Source organism: Fulmarus glacialis, unplaced genomic scaffold (assembly GCF_000690835.1).
Source record: "Fulmarus glacialis isolate BGI_N327 unplaced genomic scaffold, ASM69083v1 scaffold3650, whole genome shotgun sequence".
Lineage (NCBI taxonomy): Eukaryota > Metazoa > Chordata > Aves > Procellariiformes > Procellariidae > Fulmarus > Fulmarus glacialis.
In genome coordinates, this window is record NW_009185656.1 from 48575 (window position 1) to 61762 (window position 13188).

Consider the following 13188-nt stretch of genomic DNA (forward strand, 5'->3'; position numbering starts at 1 on the left):
TTAGAGAGGAAGATCTAATGGCTTGCTGCCTTTGTTTTTTAATTGCTCTGAAAGGCTAAGCTATAAAATGTTCACCGAACAATCATACTAGCACATTTCATTATGCTTTTGCTTACTTTTTAGGGTTTACCACTTATTAAATAAACTCTCATTAACTTAAGGAAACAAATGAAGGGAAAACATATGAACCTTTTCAAGCTTTTGAATGGGTAAAGCATTAAGCTGTGAAAGTAATTACCAAGTATCTAAACAAGTTTGATCTGGCAGAAAGTAGAACAGTTTTAATTTACTGTCGAAACATGAAAGCTATAAAGATTAAAGCTTTTGAGTTTGCATCTTACTAAGATGATTATTTTTATACAAAAACATTTATCACAGCATTTCTCTTTAAAGCTCTCACTTTTGAGGACATTAGGAGTCACGTTACTTTTCTAAGTAGTATAACTCTGACAGTTTCTCCAGGGTGAGAAGGCACCAGTAGATGTGCAGGTCTTGCAAGCTGAAAGCTTCATGCAATCATGCCCCGAAGTGCAAATGTGGAGTTTGGTATGAACAAAACTCTACTTGGCAGCTTAAACTGTAGAGCAGTCATTTTTTGCCTTTGCAGTTAACCGTATGTTATGGAACCACATCTATGCCTATTTGGGTTTGGGTTACTTTTTCCAGAATCCAGGAATTAAATAGAAGTAGCATTTTGAGAGGAGAAACGCACCATTAATTTGCTTCTCTTTTAATTAAAAAAAAACAACCCTTCTAAATAAAAAGCATTTGCGATGATGAATTTGAAGCAGATGCTAAAACAATTGGGCTCAGGAGCCTGCAGTTCATACTCCTGAGACCAAGTGGTGAATCTCACTTAAGGCCAGGTTCTTCTGTGCAGAAAACTAGATTTATACACACATACTTAATAAGTGCCTTGCCATGATTAATCTCATGTAGGGAGGAAGCTATCTGCATGGGCTCTTGTCTGTTGTTTTTTAGCCCTTAAAATAAAGATCAAAGGCAGAGATACTTTTCTCACAGTGGCGAGTGGCAAAGGTTCGGGATATCCTGATACCACCTTCAGGCAAAACCATGCCCAGGGTTCCAGGAGAAAGAGGAACACCCAAACCTGTCCCTGTTTCATTCGAGGAGGTACCCCCTCAAACCAGTTTCAAAGTCAAGCAACTGGGTGTAATTCAGCCAAGCGCAGCTTGCTTCTTTTTTCATGGAGGGGCTGTGGCTGTGCAAGTACTGCGGTAAAAACTAGTATTTAACCCTTGCTGGGGAAAACAGCAGGTAGGTTGAAGTTGTTGCAGGGACCCTGATGTACCCTGAAGTTCTTTTTGCATCTTTCACAAACTTGCCCTCATTTCCTATATTTCAAAAAAAAAAAAAAAAAAAAAAGCCTCAGAACAAAAAGCCTCCAGAAGAAATTACATACATCCAGGAGGCCTACAGGCCTATAACTGCCTTTTGCTCGCTAGGGCTCAGCTCCCTTGAAATCAGTCACTTACAGCAAACTTTTTCCCCCTTGCGCTCCCTTTCACTCTTTCTCTCCCCTGATGGGAGGGGAGGCATGTGGCACTCTCCTCCACCCCTCCACCATTCCCTTCAGCACGGATTTGCACCCACATGTGTAGGACAGACATTCTCCTTGCTGAGCAATATTAAAGTTCAGCTTTACGCTGACAATGAAATAATAAAAAAAAAAAAGAAAAGGGGAGTACATACTTTACATGGAATATTTCGTTTCTTCTAAATAATACTTTCTGAAATCAAATCATTTCCAGTTAGAAAAAAATAACATAGTTTTGCTGCAAAGATGACAGGACATTGCCAGAACTTTTCCCCTCATTTTCTTCTGAGAAAACACCATTCAGAAATTGAGGCCATTTTTCTAGCCTCATGTCTAAAGGTGCTGTGTGCTGATAGACTACTGCTCTGTTAGAGCACCTTTGACAGGATGCATCATGGCACTCTTTCTACAGCTAAGAGTGACTGTAGCAGTTGTACCAGGATAAAAACACATAGCTATATATAAAATACACACACACACACACAAAAATGTAGCAAGAAACAGAGCAGTTCCTTCAGTTTTTGAAGATTCATCTTGCCCCGAAGCATTAAGCCTGACTTGTGTGCAGCAGTGTAGCAATTCTTTAATACAAGAGATGGATGCAGCCCAAACCACAAAAAAACACCTTTTATATGTTAGGAGTTGAAACAATTTGCCATGCTTCCTTTATGTTGCCGAAACAACATGCCAGAAGTTTCTAAGTCCCTGTAAAAGGACTGTCCCTTCCTCCAGGCTGGATCAGTTTTCCACACCAGAATTCCTCAGTTTCAAAGAAAATTAGGTAACCCATGCTTATGTAATTGCTGGGAAGCTATACTTTATCAAAAATAAACCAATCACTACGTTGGATATAGGAAGCCATTTATACTAAAGGAATGAATCCTATAATTTGGGGGTTTTTTTTTTTAGTTTCTAGATGCGAAGTTTTTGGGGAGACAGATTTGCTCCCATCTTTGTGTACACCAGCCCACAATTAAACGCTGGCTGGTGAAGATGTGCACGTGGATGAGGGTTATTCAGCATTTTGCTTCCTCCCTGCCCCCCACCAACATTCACATACTTAAATTTATTCTCTGTCACACTCACAGGTATCCCAGGATAGTTTCTTCAGAGTAACATGATTTTTTTTTCCACTAGGGTCAAGGAGTTGAAGTCTCAATATTAGTCTGGTATCAACAACACCAAACCCAAATTTTTCATTTCTTACTGGTGCTCTACAAATTTTACTCTAATCCAAGGAGTAGTAACTTGGCTCTTGATTTATCTGGAAATTGCAATAGACTATTCACATACATGCTTAAAAATAAAGCAATTACTGAATGTTTTGGTAGATCGAGATTGTCCAAACCTCACAGATTCAAGTTCAAGCAGCAAGAAGTAGTGTCTTTTCAGCTCTGCTGCTTTGGGCAACAAAACCCTCCGCTTCCCTTTGCTCTTCAGAAGCAAATGACACCTGGCAAGGAGTTTCTGAACTGCTGTCCTCCTATGGACTCCCACCTTTCAATTAATGGTTAACCAGATTTAGAAATTTTCATTTTTAGATAAAGACCACTGCACGGGAACTACTCCAGGATGGCACAATCTCAGTGAAGATCCAAATGGTAACTACTTTAATTTACATTCATATTAAGTGCCAATTTTGGAGAGGGCCTAGGGACTGGCTGATCCTTGCTGAGTCTCCTACGCTTTCCAAGAGTAGATCTGACTAATTCAGCCTAGGATCCATTGCCAGCAATTACTGGGATCCTCAGTAGTAAGGATTTCAAACATCATTTTCTATGTGCATTAAACTTGCCTCAAAATTTAAAAAAAAAAAAAAAAAAAAAAAAAATCAAGAAAGCAGTCAATATGTACTGATTCCATGCACTTCAATTTAGAACAAAAAGGGCTTCACACATTTTCATAAGGGTCTCTTCTGGGCTGAAGGACTAGTCATAAAAGGTACTTTTATGCTATTATCCCTGAAAAGAAATTAATTTGGAATTCAATTGTATGTGTCATTTGGGCGTGAATAAATTACAAACATCACGACCCTACCGAGAAGCCGCTGAACCATTTATTTTTATATTGAAAGCTTCAAATAATTTACAAGCCTTCTCCCCAGCAATCTAAACACACGCCTTTAAAAACAGCAATTAATAGCATATCACTGGCTATGCGAGAAAAAGGACACGCACAGTCAGCAGTACATTATCCCAGCAAACTAGGTTCTCTAGAAACCCATTTCTACCATCTAGGGCGATGGCAGCTACCGACAGTCAGACATCAAAATACTCGAGGCTGAGTTTACACATGCACGCACAGGAGAAAGACATACTCTAGTTACTCCAGCTGGTAGTATTGTTATGTTTTATTTATTTTTTTAAAAAAATTAAGTCACAACTTTCTCTTAATGAAAAGCAAACTGGAATTTGTGCCTGAACTCTTACTCTAAACATACCAAAGTAAGCACAGTGAAAGTCAACCTTAGACTGGGAACAACTGTAAACTAAGGTTTATATTGCCATACCAAAAGCTGAGTTAAAATAGAACAAATAAAAATAACAGTCAACAAGCATCACATTCTTCCTTCAAAGATCAAGAGGTTGTGAACAAAACCCCGACCTCCATTACATTTTCTTCAGTTGGTTAGAAAGAATATGAACTAAAAAATTTCATCTAAGCAACTGCAGAAACCGAGCTAGAGGGATGAGACAGCCTTGAATTCCTCTTACAGACTTCTCATCCCTTTTCAATAAAAGAGAAGTGAGAAACGCTGACCAGATGAATGCACACCCGGACTACTCCGATAAAAATGTATTGTGGCAATTGAGTTACCTGAGAAAAACAGATATCAGTATTGCAGAAATATTTTTAAATTCTCAAACAACATTAAAATGACCCAGTACACTTTGAAATATGTGATCCCAGTGACTAGTCAGAGATCTAGGAATACACATTTCTATGTTAAAAGTGATAAGCATAAGCAGGAAAATACCTGAACAATTAAAAGGCACTTTTAGACGGCACATGTTTTGCTATATGCTACACAAAACTGCGTTAAATATGACATTATACTGAATCTTATAGTGGTCCAAGCAGTATTATGGTATACACTGTTAAATACACACACTTGACTGTATAAATAATTAATCTGCAATGCCAGCATAGTTAACACAGGAAGAAATCCACATTCTTTTTTGATGTAAACAGTAAGGTTTCTAGTAAAGACATTTTCATTTTAGACATTATTATATGTTTAACATTATTGCATGCAACACTGTCTAAAAGTTTTATGGCACCTCTGTGTATCCTTAAGCAAGAAACAGTCACAATAAAACATTCGGAGAGAAATTCTCAAGCCGTCGGGTCTAGTGCTGCATGCAAAATTGCAAACATCCTCAATAACTGCACACCTTGAGAAGCAGATGTTTGTATATAAAAGGCAACTTTATTCATATACCCGTAGTCCTCTGCATGAAGATCTGACCCTCAAGTTTTAAAAGGCACAGAAACTGAGAGGCAGGCTAACTACAGCATTCAAAAATGAGACCTTTTATTATCTGATTTCAGGAGGTGGCTTTCAAAGACAGCTAGATGACCAAAGTAGAAGTCCCACTAGAAATCAAAAGCTGTCCCCACCATCATTTCAACACAGTTGTTAAATTCAGATTGATGGGGGGAAAAAAAAAAAAAAAAAAAATCTAGGCTTCATTCACTCTCATACCTTGCATTTCAGAGAAACCACCTGTTGGAAATAATCTGTTCTCTTTACTCCTTCTTTTGATCCTTATTAAATAACCAAGCATCTCTAACATGTGAATTGAAATGCATTACTAAACAGCTGGATGACCGCATCATTATTTCTTCACTGAATCCTTACTCTTATCTGAGCCAAAAGGGCAAGGTATTAGTAAAGTGTGAATGCTACAGACACCTGAACAGAAGTGCAAATTGGTTTAGACTTTTGAAACTGTTTTTGTGAAAAAGCAAAGAAAATAGTCTTTAGTGTAGGCTCACACAGTGCTATCCAAGTATTATAACATCAGTTGGAAATCAGAGAAAACCCATAACTTTACTTCCAAACTAGAAGAGCCCAAGCTCAAGCATTCACGCTGATTTACACACACGGAGCTCTTTGAGGCGGCACACATGGTCTTTCACTACACTTACATAGCCACCAGTATGCTAAATACGATGAACCTTCAAGCAGCAAGCGGTGGAACTTACAGTGTCCCCTCCTTTCCTCAGATATTAGCAGATTGCTTAGACATCTGTGCAACCTGGAGCTGCCTTGAGATGGTGATGTAGCCTACACCTTCAAGGAGTCACCAACCAACACTCAAGAACAAATGATTTGTGAGAGAGGAGGACATTCTGGACAAAACACTCTCCCTACTCTATTTAAGCTGGCAGTTAGGAATTAATTCTCCTGATGTCTTTATAACAATAAGCAGGAGCGTATCTTTGCCACTTGTTTCACAACCAGAAGTGAATGCAGTCCTGGAGTGTCTCGACTGTTTTTGAGTTTGCTAGATGTTCACTCTAAAACTGAAAGCTACCAACAGCTGCAGTTAAAAAAAAAAAACCAAACCAAAAGCACACACAAGAAACAAAACAACATCAAAACACATTTAAAAATAACACTCCTCTTCAGTTTTTTTTTCCTAGACCCTTGTCCTTACAGGTCACCTGTATTTCCACAGGAAACTGCTATACCTGGCATAAAATTACTCCACTAAACCATCCTGTTCCTTATTTTCCAGCAAGGACGTGCTCGTATCTCCATTATTCTTTTCGTTTGTATCTCCATTGTCCTCCGATTGCCGTGATTTCTGATGAGCAAATGTGTAAGTGTCATGGTCTGTGTCCATCAGAGGTGGAGGTTCCTCAGTGTTAGGAGAGTGCTTAATGTCTTTTCTGAAGGAGAATGGAGGTGGAGAAGGCGGCAAGCTACCAATGGGTCCATCGAAAGGCCTGTACACATCAACTTCTGGAGTGACTGAGCCATTGGATTCCTTCAGCAAGTGCCCATAGACCATAGCATCATCAATAACTGCATAGACATGAGACTCATTGTTTTTCCTCCCTTTTGTGAATAAGCCTTGTTTTCCAGGCACCTGGGTATTCACGTTAGCATTGTACACTCCCACCATGGGATCCTGGCTCTTCTTCTTCCTGTTACAGAGTTGAAATCGTTAACAGGTGAGAAACAACACACGGCTGGTGCATTTGAACTCAGTAACGGCAGCTTCTGTCTACCCATCCCAGCTACCTAGGGTCAGGCAGCCTACCTGGATTGAAGGCTTTACTTGCAATCTTAGGAAAAATAACTCTGGAGTCTAGACATGCTTTTTTGGCAGAGCAGAAAATAACTTCACACTATTTGGTTACCTACTGCTGTTCTGCTGACCCTGAAGTTTGCAAGATTAACTCCAATGGCCTCCCAAGTACGGGGGTCCCAACTGTGCAGTGTACTGAGACTCCCAACATCTGCAGACACTAATAGGACTTAGAGGCCATCAGATCCTCACAAACCAAGGCTGAGCTTTGCTGAAGACCAGTAAGATAGTGGGTCCTCTATGAAAGTTGAACAAACTTCTTTTGATTGCACTTTCTGGAGTGACTGTCCCCAAGGTAGGAAAACCAAAGGCTGAATTGAAGATTTTTAAGCCTGTATTTGTAAAGTCTTTCCTGTGTGGCAGAGAAGCGTGCTCATAACTGCCCTAGTCATCATATTGCACAAATCCATTCCAGCTCTACAGCTTCAGGACCCAATCACCCTGCCAGCACTGAGCATACATGTATCAGAAACCCCAAGCTATCGATGACTTCAGACTCTGCTTGCATGAGTAAGGCTACGCACGTTTGCTTTGCACAACCTAGTTCTCTCTCCAAGGGCTCATCTCATAGAAAAATGCTCCCACTTGATGTGCAAACTCCAGAAGAAGTTGCTGGAGGTTGTGTAGGTGAAAGATAGCTCTTACTATATCTAAGTGAGTTTACAGCTTGTCCGAACAAAGCCTTGTCTAGAGCAACAGGCACAGCAGCCACATTCATTGTGATTTCATTTCACAGGAATTGCTGATGAAGTCTGACCAATACCTTACTTCCAGTACAGCCAGAAGCCTGTGCTAAGTAAGGCCAAGGTAGGCAATGCACTGGGGGTGAAAGTAATGTGACTCAAGGAATGATGCTCTACTCTTAAAGTCAATCAATTTAGAGTAAAGCAGTATTCTTGGAGGCCTGCTACTTCAACCGCCAGCACGTTGCCTACTTCGTGCTTCTGACTCTTGTTCAAGGGATCTATATCAAGACGTGAAACAGAGGCCCCAGCAGCTCTCCTGAAATGCCTTCTTGAACTGCTAAGTTACACATGCCAAATCATGAACTTACTTCTTCTTAACGCAGCACACAGTGAGTCCAATAGTCACGAGAACTCCAGCCCCAGCCACCACAGCAAGTATCACTCCTAGGTCTGCAAACAGACAAGGTACAAGGACTCTGAGCCACAGAGAGAAAACATTCAGCTTCTTCCCAAAAACCAGCTGGGTTTGAACCTCCTCAAGAGTTTGGAAGCATACCAGCTGCCTGCAGAGCAGGAGTTTCCAAGCCGTGCTCACTGCAGGGTAACACAAGCCATTTCCAAGAGGTTGGAGGCCAAGCAACAACAAACTCCTGCTGCTAGCAGTGGAGCACAGCCAAAAAATCCAGCCAACCCACTATCCCACCTTCAAGATTTCAATACAGCTCATGGGCTGCTGAACTTACCTGCAACGTCTCAGGTGCCTCTGGCTGAATAGGCAGGGAAGAGAAGAAAGTGCAGAGAGAGACAGAGAGGGATTCAACAAAGGAAACAGTGACATTTCACCAACTTTCCCTCAACATAATCCTTTCCTCTGAAATACACAAATTGTGTTGACCTGGGGTTTTCTAAGAGTCATAAAATTGATCAGGAGAGTCCACGTGTGAGCAAAAGAAAATGCTGCATGTTTTAAAAGAAATATACATTACAAAAAACCAAAAAAGAGGAAAAAAATAGAAATTAATTTGATACTGTTTCAGTTCTAGCCTGTGTAGCCAATACTTCTACAGACAGCAGTCTCCCACAGATGAAGAGGAAGTGCAAATGTGAAGCAAATTTACACAAGCAAAGACTGCCCTAAAAATGCCTTTTTTCTAATGGTTTATGTTTCGGGGAGATGAAAGACACCAAGAGTGCAGATTTTGCTGTAGCAGTCAGTGCACTCTCCACTAAATGGTCAGACCTGCCCCAAGGATGATTTCTTGCTCATGTGAACACTGAGACTAATTGAACTGCTAACATGAAGTAAAGACTACCTGGATGAATACGTTTGCATAACCAAATCCCAAGCTGTTCACCAGGTCTGTGACCTTGGGAGGGAAAAAACATCACTTGGTCTTCTTATACCTTCTGGCTGTGATCTCCAATTTAAAAAGCTAAATTAAATAAAGAACATAAAATCCAGGCTTACTCCCCCCGAGCTCTGCAATCCCCTGTCTCATAAAAAAAATCCCCAACCACATTAAAAACCCTCCTTCCTCCCCAGCCTCTAGAAGTACCCAGCTGTAACTCTCAGAGGTTTTTGAGGGACAGGTATTTCCGAAGGCAGGGATCTCATAAAACCCACACCCCAGGTGGACCAGCATCCATTATTGTTCCCCCAAGGGAAAGCAAGGAAACAAGCAGAAAGCAAACCACCACAACCTTACAGGACTCACCTATCTGCTTGTCAGCAAAAGTCACCCAAAACTGCAAGGCCAGCTGCGTCTTATCCACGGGTTTACAGTTGGAGACGTTTACCCAGAAGTCGTGATACATATTTCGGGGCTCGGGCAGAAGCTCATCCTCACGGCGCACGGTCTCCTCTGCCCCCAGTGTCTCTTCCTTTATGTTGACGTAGGCACGGCCCGTTTCACAAGCGATGCCCATGCGGTCCTTGGAGAACCCTAGGTGGGCAACCTGCTTGCTGGGCACAACGACATACCAGGATATGGAGACATAAGGAGGTAGACCATATGGCCAGTTGGGAGTCTGCAAGTAAACTTTAGCTTTTGGATTTGGACTCACAGTGAAAGTGCACTCATCTGTAGTAAAGGAAAGGAATAAAGGAATAAAAACTTAGTTTTGATACTTCCTTTTTTTTAAAGCTTTCTCTTTCAGCATGTAAAATTATCCGGTCTTTCTTCTCCATAACAAAAAAGTGTCACTTATACCTGTGACCAGCAAATTTATACAGTCAACTGCGTCTCAGTTCCAGCAATACAACTCGCCTATCATCCCTTCCACATCAGTAATTATCCCAATTAACACAGATATATCTGCAGAATTTCCCACAAACAACTATCTGCCACATAGAGTATGAGGTTCCTTCCTTCTTCCAGGAATAAACCACCTCACTGATTCAGATAAAGATCGATCCCAGTAATGGCTCCAGGATTAGACTGCAAAGAATTGAACTCTCATTTCTATTTATTCATATGTGCTCTAACAAGCATATTGAGAGATCCAACACTGTACAACAAAGTAGTACAAACCACTACCTTACCTTTAATATGTGGCACAAAAGACATTTTCAGATCCTGATGGTTAGACTCATTGAGGAATCCTTTACCAAATGTTTTTAAGGATATGGTGATATTATTCCTCATCTGAATCTTTTCAATGGATCCACCAGGACAGAATACACCAACATTCAACTCCGTCTCTGGGGTGGCACTAACAATGCTGTAACTGTAGCTTGTGTTGCACCTCTGCTCTGGGACATGTTGCTGAAGTTTCAAGGACGGAGAAGTAATTTCTATGTTGATCAGATCAGGAGCCAAGAGCTTCCAAATAAATTTATGCAGTCGAATCGGCAATTGGGTAATAGCCTTGGGCACCAACAGGGAATAGATCTTCCTCTGACACCACCGAAGATCGACACAGCCTACAATCACAAAAACAAGTCCCAAGGGTTGTATTTTTCTTGCAGAGGAAATATCTAGGAGAAGCAAGTTTTCCTGCGTACAAGAGTACACATACCCAGGGTACTGTCAGTTTTGTGTTACAGACCCAGATAAGCATTTACCTGAGAAAATATCCTCTCTTAGTAACCTTTACCCAAACATGTATCATTTGTAGTTAAAGAGTTTTCCTCAAAAGGGTGCAGGACAGCAAAGAAACCAACAGATACAAACATATTCAAAATTCCTCACTCAAGATACTCGTTTTGCTGTATCACTGGCTGACTGGGCCACAGTTGCAGATTAGCCAAGGTCCAGATGTATACTTTAAAACTCTTTTTCTACTGATAGTTGAAAACATTTGGGAAAATCTTACACCAAGCGGACATGCAAGCGGCAAAAGATGCATTCCTGGTGGCTGCCTCGGTTCCGCATTTTCATGGGCAGATTTATGGCTCTCCTGCTCTGTTTCCTTATTTTACAGTTTTCAGCAAGAAGATTCTTAGGTGCCTTCTGTCCTTTCCCTTCTAGGAATAGCTACGCAGTTTCTATTTTTAAAGGTAGAATGACGTAGTGAACAACAAGGTCATCTCCAGATTCATTGTACCCATCTCCCAGCTGGCCAACGCCTGGTTTCCAACCTCGCTCTATTTAAAGCCCAAGCGGGAGAGAAGGTTTGGCTGACCGCTGGGGAAAAGCACGCAAAAGCATTCCCTAGGAAACAACGTTAAGCCACTTCTGTCATACTTATGCCTTTTTCAGCTGTGATCCTCAGACGAGACAAGTCCTTGCACAGAAAGGATATCTTGTAGACGGCGCCGGACACTAACGTCAAGACGCGGTCGCAGGTGCGAGGATCCTTACAGATCAGGCATATCGGTTCAGACATGAGCGGGATGCGGCTGGGCCACCCTTCGAAGTGTATCGTTACAGTCATATTCCACTCCTTGCTCAGGTCGACCAAATGGGTGACATCTGCAATGAAAAACAGGCCAGAGCAATTACTGGCAAGAAGTGTGGTGTGAAGCAGAACTTCCTCCGTCTCTTCTCACCCCATTAGACAAGCAGCTGTTATAGCTATTTCTATATTAGCTAAGAAAACATTATTTACTTCTTTCCATCAGTGTAATACAAACTCAGGCAGTATCGTATCACTCTTAATTTAGAAGTTGAAGCCTTTCCACACACAAAACCCATTTCCCCACCACTTTCCAGCTATAACAGGGTAACACATATGCTAGCCTCTTTTGAACAGGTTAGGCTATAATGTAAGGAGCTCAGCCAACTATGTTAGATTTGTTTTCCCTAAGAGGTTGCTTGTATTTCTTCTAAAGTCAGTTCTACCGATCACACAACAGTTGATCGGAAAAAGGTTCTCTCTTCTCAAATTTGTATTTATTGCAAGATTGCCATCTCAGCTAACTTTTTGTTAGTTTAGGTTTTTCAGAGCCAAGCTGAAGAAAATTGTCCAAAGTCAGTAATTAAGCACATCTGGTTGTCTGGAGCCAGTTAAAGATGAAGCTGATTTAAATGCAAGTACCGATATGGTTCAGAAGGGAAAAAACTGCCAAGCACTGTACTTCAGCAGAAGCGCTGGCAGTCATCATGAAGGTCACTGGAGCCTTCAAAGACACTTCCTAAAGTGTCTTCTGTTTGGCAGTTAAGAACAGACAGAGACGCTACAAATTATCAGTCTGTCACCATGCCGGTGGGAAGGCTGAGGACCAAGCCTTGCTAGATTGCTTGGTTTCCTCCAACAGCATCACTGAACTACCACACTTCCCTTCCATTTAATTGCTCAAAATCATTCTTCTAGAAATATTTTGTGACTAGCTGTAAAAAGCAAACCTGAGAGCTGGCAGAGTTAACCCTGAAAAGTAAAGAGCACCTTCCTCTTCCTCAACACTAGCCACCACTTCTCTGGCAGCCCACCCTGCTCCCCGTGCCCCACCGCACACCAGCTGCTGCAGGAAGCCTTGTAACGCCCTCCGAGCTCGCTGAACTTGAGGTGCCCAGGCACACACAGTGACCGTCATCCCTGGCAGCCTCTCTCAAACAGCGAGATTCAGCTCAAAGTCTGCTTAAGGAGGCATGTACTGAGGCCAAAATTGCTTAACGTTTTCACTGGTGGGACAGAGTGCACCCTCAGCAAGTTTGCAAGAGTGGGGCTGGAAAGCAGCTTTGCAGAAAGACCTGGGGGTCCCGGTGGACACCAAATGGAATATGAGCCAGCAATGCGCTGCTGAGGCAAAGGTGGCCAACAGCCTCCTAGGCTATGCTAGAAAGCATCAACAGCAGGTTGAGCAAGGCGAGTCTCCCCCTCCGCTAAAGCACTGGTGAGACATTTGCAGTGCTGGGTCAAGTTCTGGGCTCCCCAGTACAAGAGAGATGTGGATGTACTGCAGTGAGGTCAAAGAGCCACAGAGATGCTTAAGGGATTGGAGCACTTCTCACAGGAGAAGAGACCGAGAGAGCTGGGACTGTTTAGCCTGAAGAAGGTGCCTCAGGTGGATGTGTGTCCATGTGTGTAAATGATATGGTGCCAGACTCTTCTCAATGGTGCCCAGTGACAGGGCAAGAAGCACAAATTGAAATACAGGAAATTCTGCTTAAACGTTAAATTAAAAAAAAAAAAAAATTAATGCAGGCGTGGTCAAACACTGGAACAGGTTACCCAGAGAAGT

At 41.8% G+C, this 13188-nt stretch overlaps 1 protein-coding gene across 1 annotated transcript; it reads right to left on the reverse strand.

Annotated features, from left to right (window-relative positions):
* Positions 1 to 6267: 6267 nt before the first annotated feature.
* CDCP1 (CUB domain containing protein 1) lies at positions 6268 to 12540 on the reverse strand. Its single transcript, XM_009572548.1, has 6 exons — positions 12456 to 12540; positions 11252 to 11479; positions 10108 to 10488; positions 9281 to 9646; positions 7934 to 8015; positions 6268 to 6715 (listed from the first exon to the last, which is right to left on the reverse strand). The coding sequence occupies exons 1-6, from the start codon at positions 12538 to 12540 to the stop codon at positions 6268 to 6270; spliced, it is 1590 nt and encodes a 529-aa protein (XP_009570843.1).
* Between the last annotated feature and the right edge of the window lie 648 nt (positions 12541 to 13188).